Below are 14,993 nucleotides of genomic sequence, written 5' to 3'. Positions count from 1 at the left end.
TTTTATCAATGGGGATTGTGTTCAGGTTTATCCAATGAAATTGGACAAGCAAACCGGAGTAAAGTAAGTAAGGTCGAACCTGCAGCCTGTGCCCATTCATAAGACAGATGCTTTGTTACAGACTAGAGCATTGACCAATCACAGTCGGCTTAGACTAGAGCATTGACCAATCACAGTCGGCCGTGGGCGGGCTTGGCAGTCGCAGCTAAAACCGCTTAGCTGTTCTCCGCCGCAGTCTTCCGTCGTGTAGCAACAGTCTAAGGTGAGTTGGCTAGTTAGCTTGTTAGCTAATCAACCGTATTCAAAACGTGTAATGTTTCTTTTGTGTGAGTTTTTACACAATAATAAGCTGAGTTGGTTTTTGTTGATAATGTTATTATATGGTTTTGGCTTCTCATTTGTCTTCTGACCAGTATATTATTAATTGCGAGCGAGCTAAGATATAGCATGCTAACGTTAGCCACCCGAGCTAGCCGCCTCGCTAGCTGACAACAAGGAAGTTCCGTGTCTTTATCGTCGCTTGGACAGAGACTTGGCTTAACTATCAGCTGAACACGTTAGACTTATGTTCAAACCCTCGGTGTTGGACTTTTAAAGTGATGCAATTTGACAAATGAAAACATTTTTGGGGGGTTTTGCCTTAATTCAAAATCACCACATGATCTCGCCAGCCTGCTCCATTTGCTTATAGCGCCGAGCCAGGCTTTGTTCAGTGTACCTGTAGTATTAGTACATCGGTTAAGGCGATACATCGTTGACTGTTTGATAAAGGCACAACATTGAGCACAGAGCCAGCGTAGATGTATTAATGTAGATGTATTAATGTGTTAAACCGTGAAGAGAATAAGACATGGAGCCGTTTTGGTGCCTAGGCAGCCATGTTTCAAAATGGCCGCCGACGGTACTACTGTTGTACAAACCTTTAGTTATTAGATTTTTTTTGACGTTATCACTAAGATATGGAGCGACCTTAGATCTCGGAGGGTTGTAAGCAGCGATTTTTAAACATGTCCAACGAAAAATAATACCACCATTTTATTAACCGCTAACGTTAAGTACGTTAATGGTATAGATGAACATCGAACCATCAATCATTTGGCCTGTGACCGATACTATAGCAGAATGGCCGCCGATGGGACGTCCTATTTTACACGCCTTTAATTTGGAAAAGGACTGTACATTTAGTGTAGATTTATAGGGCCTACCCTTTTTTGTTATAACTGATGATTCGACACGCGTCGCCAACTTGTTATGCATTATACTGTCAAACTTTTCTTAAAATAAGTCACTATGGTCAGAACCTTTAAAAGAAAATAGAACAAAAGTACAAAAATAGTATATTTATGTTCATATGTGTACCATTCAAACATGTTGTAAGTTTACAAAAAAGAATCACTCCACTACCTCATTGGAGGACAACTTAACTTTCAATTTTAAACTTGGAACTTTTTAAAAATGTAGTTTAATTTAAAATCTTGACTTGTTTTACAATCTGAGAGTCCCAATCCACCCATATGTGCACCCTAGTAGCCACATGAGTGCTTGTATCCTGTTTTTGTTATTTTATGATTAAATCAAAAATAAATACAAGTTAAAACTATTTTGGAGTGGGTCCAGTTATTGCATGGGGACCAGCACTCTTCAAAGTAATATTTTCCTGAAGATGCACAAAGACCTCATTCTATAGCATCATTAGTTATACTGTGGTGACTCCATAGGTAAATCTGGTCATGATGCATAAATCGACCTCTGTTCTAACTTGTTATTTTATCAAAAAGTGAAAGATTCCTTAAAAATACTGCTGCTTAACTGCTCCGCTATGTCCCTTCACTCTCACGCAGTCTTGGCATTGAAGAAGTAAAGAGAATGGTGAAGATCTTCATTGGAAACCTGCCCCAGGAGGCAGACAAAGATGAAATAGAGGCTCTCTTTACGGAACACGGCAAAGTGACAGAATGTGCAAAGTACAAAAACTATGCCTTTGTCCACATGGACGACCGCAAGTCCGCCACCAAAGCCATCAAAACCCTGCACCTTTACAAATTACACGGCAGACCCATCAACGTGGAGCCAAGCCGGGGGAAGAACCAGGGTCCAGTCAAGCTCCATGTGGCCAACGTAGAGAAAGGCAATGACGACGAGCTCCGCACCCTGTTTGAAGAGTACGGCACGGTCTCAGAGTGCGCTGTCGTCAAAAACTTCGCTTTTGTGCACATGGCCAACTCTGACGAGGCTATGGATGCCATTAAGGGATTGGACAACGCTGAGTTCCAGGGTAAGAAAAGCCCCCCCCAATGTGATTTATGATTGAACTTTGAACTGTGTCTGTCTGTATTGGACATCTCTTGACATCTCTTAGTTTGTCACTAGCATCTGTCTCAATTGTTAGAAACTTGATTCTCCCCCCATGTCCTCTCCTCCATGCTGCTTCTCAAAAAGCATCGATGGGGAGAACATGGGGACAAGAGGAATCAAGTTCCTAAGAATTGAGAAGGGTCCATTGTCTTACTGTTAATCATGGTTTTCCTCTTTAGGCAAACGTATCCACGTCCAGGTATCAAAGAGCCGACCCAGGCATGAAGAAGAAGACTACCCACCACCTCCCCCTGAGAGGGGGGGATACTGGCCCCCCCGTTACCCTGGTGGGGATAGGCATGAACCTCCCCCTCCTAGCTATCTAAGGGGTCGCCACCCACCCCCTCATCCTCATGGCCATGGCTACCCAGCTCCCCCGCCACCACCCCCTCCACCCAGACGAGCCCCTTACCCAGAGCGAGCCTATGAGCGTGAGAGAGAGAGCTACGGGGTGGTGGATTACTACGAGAAGTTCAGAGCTCGCCCTTACGGTGCTCCGTCTTACGACGACAGGCGCATTGGCGCCATACCCCCTCCACCGCCTCCCTCTGCCATTGTGAGGGAGCGTCTTGCGTCCTCTATCCATGACCCCTACGAGCGTCGCCCCCTCCCCCCTCCTCCGTCCTCGTACTACGCCCGAGACCGCAGCCCCATCAGAAGAGCCCCCCCTCCCCCGATTGCCCCGGCGGGTAACGGCTACTCGTACGAGCGATCCAGGCTGTCCCCTCTGTCCAGGCCTCCGATGTATGGAATGCCTCGCGTCAGGGACCCCTATGCTGACAGGGTGCCTCCGCCGCCACCACGCTACTCCTACTAGACCCCCCCCAGCAGGGTTTTACTGAAGGTGAGATACGAGGCGTGAAGGTGAACTCCGCATCCAGCTCACTTGTCTAGCTATAGGTACCCATCAGTTCTGAGTCCCATTTTCTTTTGCGAGGAACGAGAAGTCTCAGGTCACTCAGTAGTTTTTGCTTAAAACACCAAAAACATTAGGAAGGAGAATGTTGCACCCAGACACTGTTCATAAATATACCAGATCTGCCTCAACTGAGAGATATATATCAAACCGTTAAGATTGATAATATGCCTTTAAAGAATGCTGGACGTTTTGACTGAACCTTGGCGCGTAACTTTATTAGTAAAATGCGCTTGACATGTGTGATTTGCTCTCTTTCCAGGTTTAAATTATCTGGCGAGATCGTCGTCGTCCCCTGATGCACGTGGCGCTATACCCCTTCGTCTGTGGCGGATTGCGTTGCGTTTGCCTGTGACTTACTGGAAGATACTGTATTGCGGGCACCCCGTACTTTAAAAACGCTTTTATGTCTTCGGTTTCGTCTTCCTTGCTTTAATTGTTTTGTTTCTTCTATAATTTTTTTGTTATGCTTGATTTTATTGTTCGAATTTTTTGAACTGTTTAAATCTTAGAGTTATGGCTGAGGTGTTAGTTTTGTTCAGTTTGAACAATACTGTTAATGGCTAAGCATCAGACGGCTCTTTTTTTTTTAATTTCCTTCTCGCCGTCATATAAATGGATAAAGCCTCTGATAGTGTGAACAAGGGAAGAGCTCTAGTTCCAGAGCAAATTGTGTGATTTGTTTAACAAGAATGCCAGATACTCGATTCAAGAGGTCTTCCAGATACTTATGGCTGTGTCCACGTTTTTTTATACCCCACACTATGAGTTGTATAATCAGTCCAACACGTGTTAGTAATATCGCTTTGGTTTGTCAAATCCTGGTTTTGGAAATTGCTTGTCCAGTACATAAGATTTGCGACTCAATGTTAGTACATCGATGACACGGAACTAACAGTGTAATTTCATTTGTTCAATTATCTGTTGATTTATATATGCCCTAAAGCAGCGTTATGTTTGATTTTATTTCTTTACAGATATCTATTGATTTCAAAGCTTTTTAATAAACAGATTTGATCTGAATCGTCGTTTTGAACTCTCCAATCTTTCCGGGTCAGGTAGCAAGACGCTTTAGGAAAACCCCTCTTGGGGTCAGTGGAAGTCCATATGAACCAGTACTGTACTGTAACTTAATCAGTGGCATGAAGGCGGCCCATCCTCCCCGAAATATACGTTTTGAGTCTTTAAGTTATTCTCCAAGTAATTTAACAAATAATTGTTTTACAATTTTGGTAACATTGCGATGGCCAATGCATAATTGCTTGCGATTTATATCTGATTGTGGTACACTCTTGAATTACTCAGTCCCCATTCACACTGCATGTCCTTCACTTTCCATCACTATCCTCTCGATGATTATGTAATGTTTATGGGCTTGTGATCTGTTGATGCCCTTTCATCCATAGTACATCTGTAATTAAGCCTTGGTGTTCTTAGCACTTTTGCTTTTTGTAGGTTGTTAGAACCATGATCTCTGGAAAGGGGATGTATGTAGGAGACGTGAGGCTAAGGTGAGTGATTCTGCTGGACCATACGTTCTGTGTCCGACCATAAAGTCAAGGCAAGTAACTATTTAATTCTACCTGCAGAGTTGTGGAGTTGAATGAATGAATGAATGGACTTTATTGTCATTGCTACAGTACAGGTACCAAACAACGACATTTAGGAGGGGTGGCTCCCCTGGTGTTAGGAAAGGGGAAAAAAAAAACTTTTTGAAAAAGAATAAAATCACAAGAAGGTAAGGAGCTGGTTTACATAAATAAAGGCTATGTACACAATCCACTGTACTATACTGCACAGATAGTCAACTAGGGTTGTCATATTGCACAAAAGTATTTTTTCACGTTATTTAAAGTGTCACAGTTTGCAGGCTTGAAATGTACATGTTTGTGCCTCAGCACTAGCTGCCATACAATCCGTCCAGACTGTCCTGGGCCCGGAACTTAGGCCTTTGCTGTGTTCAGGGCCTTGACGGCCCTGTGGTAGAAGCAGTTCTTCAGTCTGTTTGTCTTAGCGGCCGGGGTCCTGTACCTCCTTTTCGAGGGCAGCCTGATAAAGTGTACGTGCCCAGGGTGGGTCGGGTCCCTGGAGATCTTGGAGGCCTTCCTCCGAGTTCTGTGTGGGCCGGCTAAATATTGATCCAAGTGTCTCTGAACCTACAGACAATTAGTCCAAATAGTTCCCTGTTGCCACAGGATTCCACAAATCACATTTACATTGGCCCCATATTTAGTTTACTCTTTTATCTGTGTACACTTTTAATTTAATCTTTGTCTTGTGTCTAACTTATACAGACTTTATTTATACTACCTACTCTTTTTTTCCCTGTAGTAAGGCGTGGTGCGCCCACAGGACTGCTGATGGGGACGTTGGCCGTCACTTTGAGATGACTTTCATTTGAGTCGCTACCGGTTTGCTGACCCGGTGCAACCCTACAGACCAACAGGCCAGGAGAGTCCTGCTAATAGAGCCTACAGGTTGGACATCACTTTTTCTAAGCAATATCTGTTGGGCATTTTAGTGACGGTGAATGTTCACGGAGTGCAGGATGGATTTTCATGTGTGTGTCTGTTCCCGTAGGGAGGGAAGTGGGCACCACAGGCCCAAGACTGCTAGTCAAGACTTCTGACTGAAGTCGTGTTTGAGCGCCCTGTCGTCCTCACCGTCCTGGACACGACATCACCACCTGCTGCAACCAGTGACTACAGGAATTTGCTCTCTGTGTCGCAAGGACTTTATGACTTTGTATTATACATTGCCCCCGCCCACCACTCCCCCCTCACAGAATCGAGCATTTTATATACAATACAATCTTTATTGGTCCCTTTTTGCAACGGAAAAGCTGGGAGCTACAGTGTGGTGTTGTTGGAGCAGTGGAGGGGTTAAAAGCCTTGCTCAAGGACACAACCGTGGTGTTGACACCTGAGTTATGGTCGCCAGCAACCCTCTGATTGCCAGCTCACATCCCTCCAGATTTTCCTGGCAGCCAATTGATTTGAACCGGCAACCCCCTGTTAACTGGCCTGCCTCTATAACCTTGAGGCAACTTTCCATTTTCTCTGTAACTTTTGAATATGTTGAATTCAAATCTAGTGTCATCTCCAATGTTCATAATGTTTTACAATTACTTTTTGCAATTACTTTCTGTGACCCAAAAAACGTTTTATATTGGGCGTATTCGCTCTATTGACTTCAAGCTCAAATTTCACCAATACGCTCAGACAACCTATTTGCACAGTCAAATTATTTAGTTACGTGGTCTTCTGTGGCTCAGTTGGTAGAGCATGGTGCCAATAAAGCTTAGGTTGTGGGTTTGATTCCTGCTGGGACCATATGTATTGAGATTGTATTGAGATGTATGCACTCACTGCAATGAAGTTACACATCTCTGGTTTCCGTATTGATACAGGCCAAGTGTTGGTATTTATTCTGCATAACCGACTTCAAAATATTATTCCCAAATTCCTTAGGCTATAGGCCTACTGCCTCAGGCCCTCTTGCACCTGCATTCATAGCCAGGATGAGTCACCGGAACCTGTAGTGTGTATTTGATCAGTTAATCAGTCTTGTTTCTTAGAGCTTTCTATTGATTTTAAAAGAAAAGTATTCCCAAATGTGTACGGCTTTACGCCTACTGCATTAAGCTACACTCGGAATGCTCCACTTTGCACCCTATTATGGCGTGTTTAATGATCACCTCTTTCACCATAGTTTTTGTAAAAATTCAGGCTAATTAGTGTAATTTCATAAATGTGTCATCTGTATGGCGAGACCCATCATTTACCCAAGTTTCATAAAAATTATCCTAGTGGTGAAAAAAAATGGACAGAGACCCAAACATATTCCCTTCTCTCATGTCATCAGTGAGGGACAGTGATTGAAGTCAAATGTTGTCACTGACATTTATGAACACATGAGATTATTCTGTGGTTGTGATACTGCTCAGCTTCATTTGGCAAAGATTATATAATAACTTAGTGTTTTGTTTTATTGTGTTTCCACCCCCACAGTAATATTTATTGGACGATTGTAAATAAATGTATTTTCATGACCATATTGTACGTTTTGTTAATCTTCTGTGGGAGACTTTAGGGTAGCAAGACACCTCATTCAGGCGTCACTTCACCTCATACTGTGTATGGATGGAATAAAGGTCCTTTGCTCTGTTAATTTGATTATTATGATTAATTCCAGTATGTAGATACATTTTAGAGTTGAGGAACACAAGCTAGAATATAGAGAACTGAAGTATCCCATGCCAACAAGAATAGAACACTGCTATTTGGACACTAGAACATGAGGGCACTGCACCTCCAGAAGACACGCATCATACCAAGCTTAATGACACCATGGGCTGTGTCAATATGAGCTTATTGGTTTTCTTCCTGGCCGGGGTGTGGCCTAGAGTATATCCTACTGAAGTACCATTGGTTGAGTGTGGTTGAGAATGAAGAAATGCTATTACAGTAAACATTAGTAGATGGACTTTACCTGAAAGGTATGTCGCCTGGAATATTTCCAGAAGCTACAGAAGGGGCTATCCCATGACTGAGCACCTGTCTCTACCACACAGCATACAGTAAATGGCTGAAACCTGAGGGAAATTATGCATTATGCTATACTGCAAGATTTTCACATCCATTTCAAAGACATGCTTTCACGCCTGTTGACCTTGTATGCAAACACTTTTGGGGAATGGCCAGGCAGGAGACAGAGAGGGTGAACAGTCACCAGTGGACAGAAAGCCTTATTAAGTCCTCACACTTATTGTCAGTAAGCCCTTTTTCCTGAGGTTTCTACCTAGCTCTTTTCTACTTAAGTAGAGGTTTACATTCAATAGATAGGTTTGATTATGAGAGAATACGTGTGTGTGTGTGTGTGTGTTTTACACATTATTTGACAGTCGTGGCATGCTGTGTAAACTTGAGCTCGATCGACAGAGTATAGCATATACAAACTAATCCCGCCAATAAACAATACAAACCTACTGCGTGTTTGTAAATTGTTGTACACTGTACCAAACTTCAATGTCGACATTGCATCGGTGGTTTGAATGGTTGCGATACAGTTTCGTAACGGCCTATTGTGACACAAGGTAATCATACATAGAACAATGCCTCTCTAAAAAAAACAATGGGTGCGTTCGTAAATCCGCTCTGAAAATCTGATCAGCACTCACGGAACGCCTCTCGTCCAATCAAATGACTCGGTCTCTTTATGACCCCAGTGTTGCGCTCCGGCGCTGTCAGATAAACGTTACGAACGCACCCAAATGACTCGAGGCACAAAGCGTTCAAAGGAGGCGGGATTTCTCCACTCCAGTCACTGGGACGAGGGCCGCCATTGTTGCCATTTCCCCCCACTGCGTGCGTCTGGTTAACTCGTGGTAAGTAAGTGTGCCATTCAAACGGCCTCGGTGAGATTATGAACCAACATTACACAAATGTATGTATGATAGACACGAAGTAGTTGTTTGTGTGATATTTTTTTTTAATAATAGCTTCATTAACTATCATATTTATGCCTGAAACTGAAAGGCCATCGGTGGTTCCTCTGTGGGCCTTGGCGTGGCTCGCTCGCTTGCTCGGGTTTATAAAAGTCATCTAAAGCTTTGCTACCTAGCTTGTTATTTTAGCCTACCGGTTAAATTGTGTTTCTGTTTATTATAATATGCTGACGACTTTGCTTATTCTAGCTCTGTGTTGCGGGTAGTATGTATCACGCTTGGCTGGCTTATGGACGATTGAAAATGTGCCACTGGAATGAATGGGTGGCTAATAACGCTAACCCACGCTAACGTTAGCTTAGCTTAGCTAGGTCCTTGTGGGTTGTGTGTGGCCGATATGTCTGTTGCTGGTTCTGTCAGATCGAGACATGGACTTTCTTTGGACATGATTCCAACGCGTTGTGGTTGTTCGCTACGCTTTACAAATCACTATCAGTTATGTCATTTCAGAGGGAAACACCTGTTTCCTTGTATGGATTGCAAGGGGCTGGTTTGTGGTCTGTATCTAACTTTGTTGTTTTAGGAAGTGCACCTGCCTCCTTTCCTTTGAATATGACTTGGAGCAGCACAGTTAATCACAGAAAGTGTCATGATTTCACTGATGTGTTCTTTTATATTATTTCCCTCCAGGCTTTGTAAACACACTGCTACAGGATGGTGAAGATCTTCATCGGCAACCTCCCAAGGGAGACAGACCAAGAGGAAATCCAGGCTCTCTTCTCTGAGTATGGGGCCGTCACGGAATGCGCCATCATCAAAAACTTTGCCTTCGTACACATGGACGACCGCAAGTCTGCCACCAAGGCCATCAAAACCCTGCACCTGCACAAGCTCCACGGCATCCCCATCAACGTGGAGGCTAGCCACGGGAAGAACCAGGGCTCCATCAAGCTCCACGTGGCCAACGTAGAGAAAGGCACAGACGACGAGCTCCGCACCCTGTTCGAAGAGTACGGCACGGTCTCAGAGTGCGCCATCGTCAAAAACTTCGCTTTTGTGCACATGGCCAACTCTGACGAGGCTATGGATGCCATTAAGGGATTGGACAACGCTGAGTTCCAGGGTAAGAAAAGGGTAAAAGGGCTGTGAGGTAGTCTACGGGGTCTGTCGTCATCTGTGGCTCAGGTGGTAGAGCATGACGCTAACGACGCTTCTGGGGTTCGATTCCCGCTGGGACCATACTGAAAAATGTACTATGCACCCACTGCAATGTAAGGTGCTTTGGATAAAAGCGTCAGCTGAATGGTGTATATTATATTATTATTAAACAGAGTCTCACCCTCCTCTAGGTGTTTTGGTTGACAGTGTTATATTACTTTCTTTCACTCACTCCTAAACCATGTTTTTGTTGCTGCCTTTTTGCTCATCTCTCTCCTAGGCAAACGTATCCACGTCCAGATATCAAAGAGCCGACCCAGGCATGATGAGGAAGAAGACTACCCACCACCTCCCCCTGAGAGGGGGGGATACTGGCCCCCCCGTTACCCTGGTGGGGATAGGCATGAACCTCCCCCTCCTAGCTATCTAAGGGGTCGCCACCCACCCCCTCATCCTCATGGCCATGGCTACCCAGCTCCCCCGCCACCACCCCCTCCACCCAGACGAGCCCCTTACCCAGAGCGAGCCTATGAGCACGAGAGAGAGAGCTACGGGGTGGTGGATTACTACGAGAAATACAGAGCTCGCCCTTACGGTGCTCCGTCTTACGGTATTACGTCTTACGAGGAGAGGCGCGTTGGCTCTATACCCCCTCCTCCACCGCCTCCCTCTGCCATTGTCAGGGAGCGTCTCATGACGTCTCCCCATGACCCCTACGAGCGTCGCCCCCTCCCCCCTCCTCCGTCCGCGTACTACGCCCGGGACCGCAGCCCCATCAGAAGAGCCCCCCCTCCCCCGATCGCCCCGGCGGGTAACGGCTACTCGTACGAGCGCTCCCGTCTCTCCCCCGTCTCTAGGGCCCCGATGTATGGAATGCCTCGCCCCAGGGACCCCTATGCTGACAGGTTGCCGCCGCCGCCGCCACGCTACTCGTACTAAATGCAACCCGGCATGTGAATCAAGGTGAGAATGGGCCTGCGCTACAATGGCCGCCCTAACGCGGCCTGAAAGGCTGAATAGTATCTTTCCTAATTACGGGCCCCCATGACAGTCTGAGGGGTACCCCTGAGCACAACTGTAAGCCCCAGTTTTTTTTAAAGAACGAATGGCCTGCTGCCTTGCGTTATAGGGTACTGGTAAAGAACACGTAAAGAAAGCTCTTCAGTGAATCTTTCGCCGGCCCTTGTTTTCTCTAGCAGAGATTGAGTAGACGGGTATCAAGCAGTTTTAAAGGGAGAAAGTGGTATTCACTTGAGCTGATCATGATAAAAAGGGGGGGGGGGGGGAAGAAATAAAACGTTCACGACATTGTCTTTGTAAGAATGCATATATCGTAGAAATGGAACGCGTGCTCTGGTGTGCTACAGGCGGCTGACTTGTGTGGTTTGCTCTCTTTCCAGGTTAAAAATTATCCGACAAGATTGCCGTCGTCTCCGTCGTCTTCGTCTCCTGGTGCACGTGGCGCTATACCCTCTCGTCTCGTCTGGCTGAGCGCGTTACGTTCTCCTGGAGCGCACACAGGAGGAGTTGTTATGCGGACGCCATGTCTTTCTTAAAGACTTAAAAGAAAAAGAAAACTTTTTACCCTCGTCTTGTTTTGCCCTTTATTTTCTTTTTTTTTACTATTATTATTGTGCTTTAGCTATTTTAACATTCGGCACCAAGCCTAAGTCAGGCGTTTTTTATTTTACGTTCCAATATTTAGTCTTCTGATATTGTATGTGATATGATATGAACTCCCTGAAACAGTGATTTTCCTGCATCAAGTTTCAGACGAGGATGTTAATATAAGTACTCGGGACTGTTTATCAAAACAAAACCTTTTGTCTCCTTTTGAAATTTCACTTGCACGTTCCATCGTTTAACTCATGCTAAATACAGAATTTGAAAGGTTGCGTTCTGCGACAATGTTCACAGCGTAATAAACACCTACGGCTTAGTGTCAATTGGCTAGTTGGATATCTTAGCCTATCTGGAGATGGTAGATCAACCTCAAGGCGGATAAATGTACTTCCTTATTGTCTTTACTTATGTTTTTAATAAAGACCTGAATTGTGTAGTGATTTTGACCGTATCAATTGTTTCCCGTTAAATCTTGACCGTAGACTACTACATAATGTTTAATGATCAGCCTGTCGTTCCTGAGTCCAATCAATGGGTCCCTCTCAACCCGTCAGACTCGACGGCCGCAGTTCAGTCTCCTCTTGATTCGTGTTTCTCTGCCTGATTAATGAGGGAATAGCCCTACCCTCTACGACGGCGTCCTGTACTATACCAATGTGAATTCACATCATGCAATGAATCATATCTTGTGATCTCTTCGACGTAAAGTGCTCAATCACAATCGCTTAACAAATCTGCTTATCATAACACTCCCCCCCCCCCCCCCCCCCTCCTCCTCCTCCTCCTTCTCCTCCTCCTCACTGCCCAATAGGTTTTTTTGTGTCATGGGTGAGTCGGATAGGCTATAGTGTTATTCAGAATGTCCCCTTTCCCCATATCTCACTTGTATGAAGTCATGTTGATCATCCTAACTGGGAGGGGCTCTCTGGGGAGGTGCTGGCTCAGCATGCAGGCTCATGAACAGGTAAGTCAGGAAGGATGCAGTACACACATGGAAATGATGTTGAGACATGATGAATGTATTGAAATGGAGCTCATCAACACTACTGGGGAACCCACATCTCTGGTTTGTTGACTTGTTTTTAATACCTGATAGAGCAATTAAAGGATTTAATGAGCAGTGAATTGGTAGTGGAGCAGGTAGGCAATACTCTAAAGGCTAGTTTCCCGGGACAACGGTTAAGACTAATCCTAGACCCCAATGTGTATTCAATGATTTTTTTCTATTGATAATGTTATTTAACCAGGACTAGGCTTAATCTGTGTAGAGGGAAACCGGCCTAGTATCTTCAGCCTGGTGGCTCCCCAGGACTAGAGACAACTGTGAACATGCCATACTTTTTCAAGGGGAGAATACATATTATGTTGATCATTGGATCTGTGGACTGCAGCTAAATTAATGTAGATTTGTTTGTCTTAACATGTTTTGTTATTTGTATAGCATTATTTAAAAAAAAAACTCATTACGTTTTTGCCACTCCATATGTCTTTCCTTAAATGTATGATGTTTTAATAAAAATATTTTAAACCTGATTTTTGTCTGACCACTGACTGAAGGCATGATCTGTAGAGACTGCATACCCTGCAGAAGAAGACTACAAGCAGTACAGTGTCTTGCAAGTTGTATTTTCATATGAAACTATTATTATAACTTTTATATACGTTTGTATATTTTGAAAAGTATGAACTCAGTCACTACTACAGGAAATGGGGACACTACAAATGTTTGTGCTTACCCTTCTCTAGCACATCTGACAAGCTTCTGAGCCTTCGGCTCCCTATTTATGGAAGTATGCTGCCATCTGCTGGGCGGTACAGGCCACTGCTGATCAGAAAGTCAAAATAGCTATAAGAATGATACCAGATGGGTTACTGAGGGGTCATAGGTTAGGGGAAATGGCTTAGAAATAATGAAAGCATCTTCAAGCAAAGCAAGGAATAACGGTTGTTTAACAGAATACGAGCAGCCAATTTATAAATACAGTAAGGGAGAAAAAAATCTTGAGAGAGTGAGACTTATTTCTCTAATAGAAACATATTAGTTATTGCAAACGGTTATGTAGGTAGGCCAATGGTTGTTGGGTTTTGAACATACATTTCTCGACCATCACCATCATTTGGTTGTTGTTTGAAGTCTGAGCTGCTGTAACGCCTTAATTTCCCCTCTGGGATCAATAAAGTATCTATCTATCTTGACTGTCTTTCAGTCACTCATTCTGATGATGTCACTGTGACCAATGTAGGTCCCTGACCAACAGGAGAATCTTGTCGGAACTTCCTCTTTTCTACCTACACTATTGGTTCTGTCAGGCATACAGGAAGACTCTTCACACCAGCGAGGTGACCACAGGCTGAGCTGTGTAGCTTCTGCTGCAAGTGCATCAGTCGATGAACTTGTGCCTGTTGAGTGTAATAGCAGTATTGTTGGTCACTGTATATGTAAGCTGTCATAGCAGCACTTTGATTGAACCACTGATTAGGTTATCTTAGGTGGTAAATGTACAGACTTATATAGCGCCTTATTCCAAAGCGCTTTACAATAGCCTCTCATTCACTCATTCACCCATTCTCACACCAATGGCGGCAAGCTACCATGCAAGGCACCGACCCGCTCATCAAGAGCAATTTGGGGTTCAGCGTCTTGCCCAAGGACACCTCGACATATGGCCAGCCAGGGTTCGAACCACCGATCTGCCAACCTTGTGATCATTAGACGCCGGCTCTACCTCCTGTGCCTCAGCCACAGTAACAACAGGAAATAATGTTTAACTGAATCAAACATGTAGCTGTGGGCTTTTTGATTATCTGTATTTCTAGACATTGTGCACATTGTGCACAAACAAAGCTTGAGGCCTGGTTATTTTGGTTTCAGTCAATCATTTTGAGTCCAGCTCTATGCAAAGAAAAGGTTGAAGTGAAGGTTGATTGGTGAGAATAGTGAGTCTGGTTTTGAGCGGATGGCCCAGGCTAGCACAGGTACACCCACACACACTGGGTGTACCTGTGTACCTGAGCTTCTGATGACACTGAACTCCCACAACTGCTCACTGAGTCATGATGAATCTCTGTTGGCCTGCTTGATGGTGATGACCTGTTGATTCTAGAGAATAGAAAACGGGTTCTGCTTGTTGTCATAAGTTAATATGTGTGTACACAGTATGTGTGCAAGAGTGTGTGCTTGTGTTTGTGAGTGTTATATTTGCATATTCCAGTATAATGTTTATGCTACTACCTGACATCATTATAGCGTGCGAGTGTGACAGACAGGTGGTGATACTAATGAGCATGCACGTAATTGAATCGTTCTCTTCTCACGGCCAAACTCAGTGTGATGTGGTCATGTCTTTTTTCTGTCCGTTGATAACTAGCTAGGTTGATGCTAGCAAACTACTTTGGTTGACTAAACGTGGAGACTTCTGCTGAATAAAATGTCTCACGCAACAGTGTGTGTTTGTGTTTGCACGAGTGTGCATTCATGCTTGCATGTGTGTGTGT

General features: G+C 44.4%; 2 protein-coding genes across 4 annotated transcripts; both read left to right on the top strand.

The window, feature by feature from the left end:
• Positions 1-238: 238 nt before the first annotated feature.
• LOC308169221 (RNA-binding protein 4.1-like) lies at positions 239-7,327 on the top strand. Of its 3 annotated transcripts, XR_013937749.1 has the most exons (6): positions 239-262; positions 1,842-2,275; positions 2,535-3,199; positions 4,727-4,782; positions 5,603-5,748; positions 5,852-7,327. XR_013937749.1 is itself a non-coding variant. In XM_080543894.1 (4 exons), exons 2-3 carry the CDS (start codon positions 1,867-1,869, stop codon positions 3,170-3,172), a joined length of 1,047 nt encoding a protein of 348 aa, XP_080400020.1. In that variant the 5' UTR covers positions 239-262; positions 1,842-1,866; the 3' UTR covers positions 3,173-3,199; positions 3,534-4,293. The 3 variants fall into 3 exon arrangements, 1 of the variants encoding a protein (XP_080400020.1); XR_013937750.1 differs by having other exon boundaries at positions 4,727-5,748; XM_080543894.1 differs by lacking the exons at positions 4,727-4,782; positions 5,603-5,748; positions 5,852-7,327 and adding an exon at positions 3,534-4,293.
• Positions 7,328-9,431: 2,104 nt separating this feature from the next.
• Positions 9,432-12,139, top strand: LOC308169220 (RNA-binding protein 4.1-like; the record flags this gene model as incomplete). The annotated part of the gene is made up of 3 exons (XM_080543893.1): positions 9,432-9,840; positions 10,156-10,838; positions 11,276-12,139. 2 exons carry the CDS (start codon positions 9,432-9,434, stop codon positions 10,812-10,814), a joined length of 1,068 nt encoding a protein of 355 aa, XP_080400019.1. The 3' UTR covers positions 10,815-10,838; positions 11,276-12,139.
• Positions 12,140-14,993: the final 2,854 nt, after the last annotated feature.

The sequence above is a fragment of the Nansenia antarctica genome (assembly GCF_963989245.1).
Source record: "Nansenia antarctica genome assembly, chromosome: 13".
In the NCBI taxonomy this organism is placed as follows: domain Eukaryota; kingdom Metazoa; phylum Chordata; class Actinopteri; order Argentiniformes; family Microstomatidae; genus Nansenia; species Nansenia antarctica.
Note: the sequence above shows the minus strand (reverse complement) of the source record. Positions and strands in the feature narration are given on the sequence as shown.

Bases quoted from the DNA above. Each gene is read 5' to 3' on its own strand.
- LOC308169221 (XM_080543894.1), top strand. From the start codon at position 1,867: ATGGTGAAGATCTTCATTGGAAACCTGCCCCAGGAGGCAGACAAAGAT. The intron at 2,276-2,534 runs GTAAGAAAAGCC...TTTCCTCTTTAG, and splicing joins GGACAACGCTGAGTTCCAGG to GCAAACGTATCCACGTCCAG.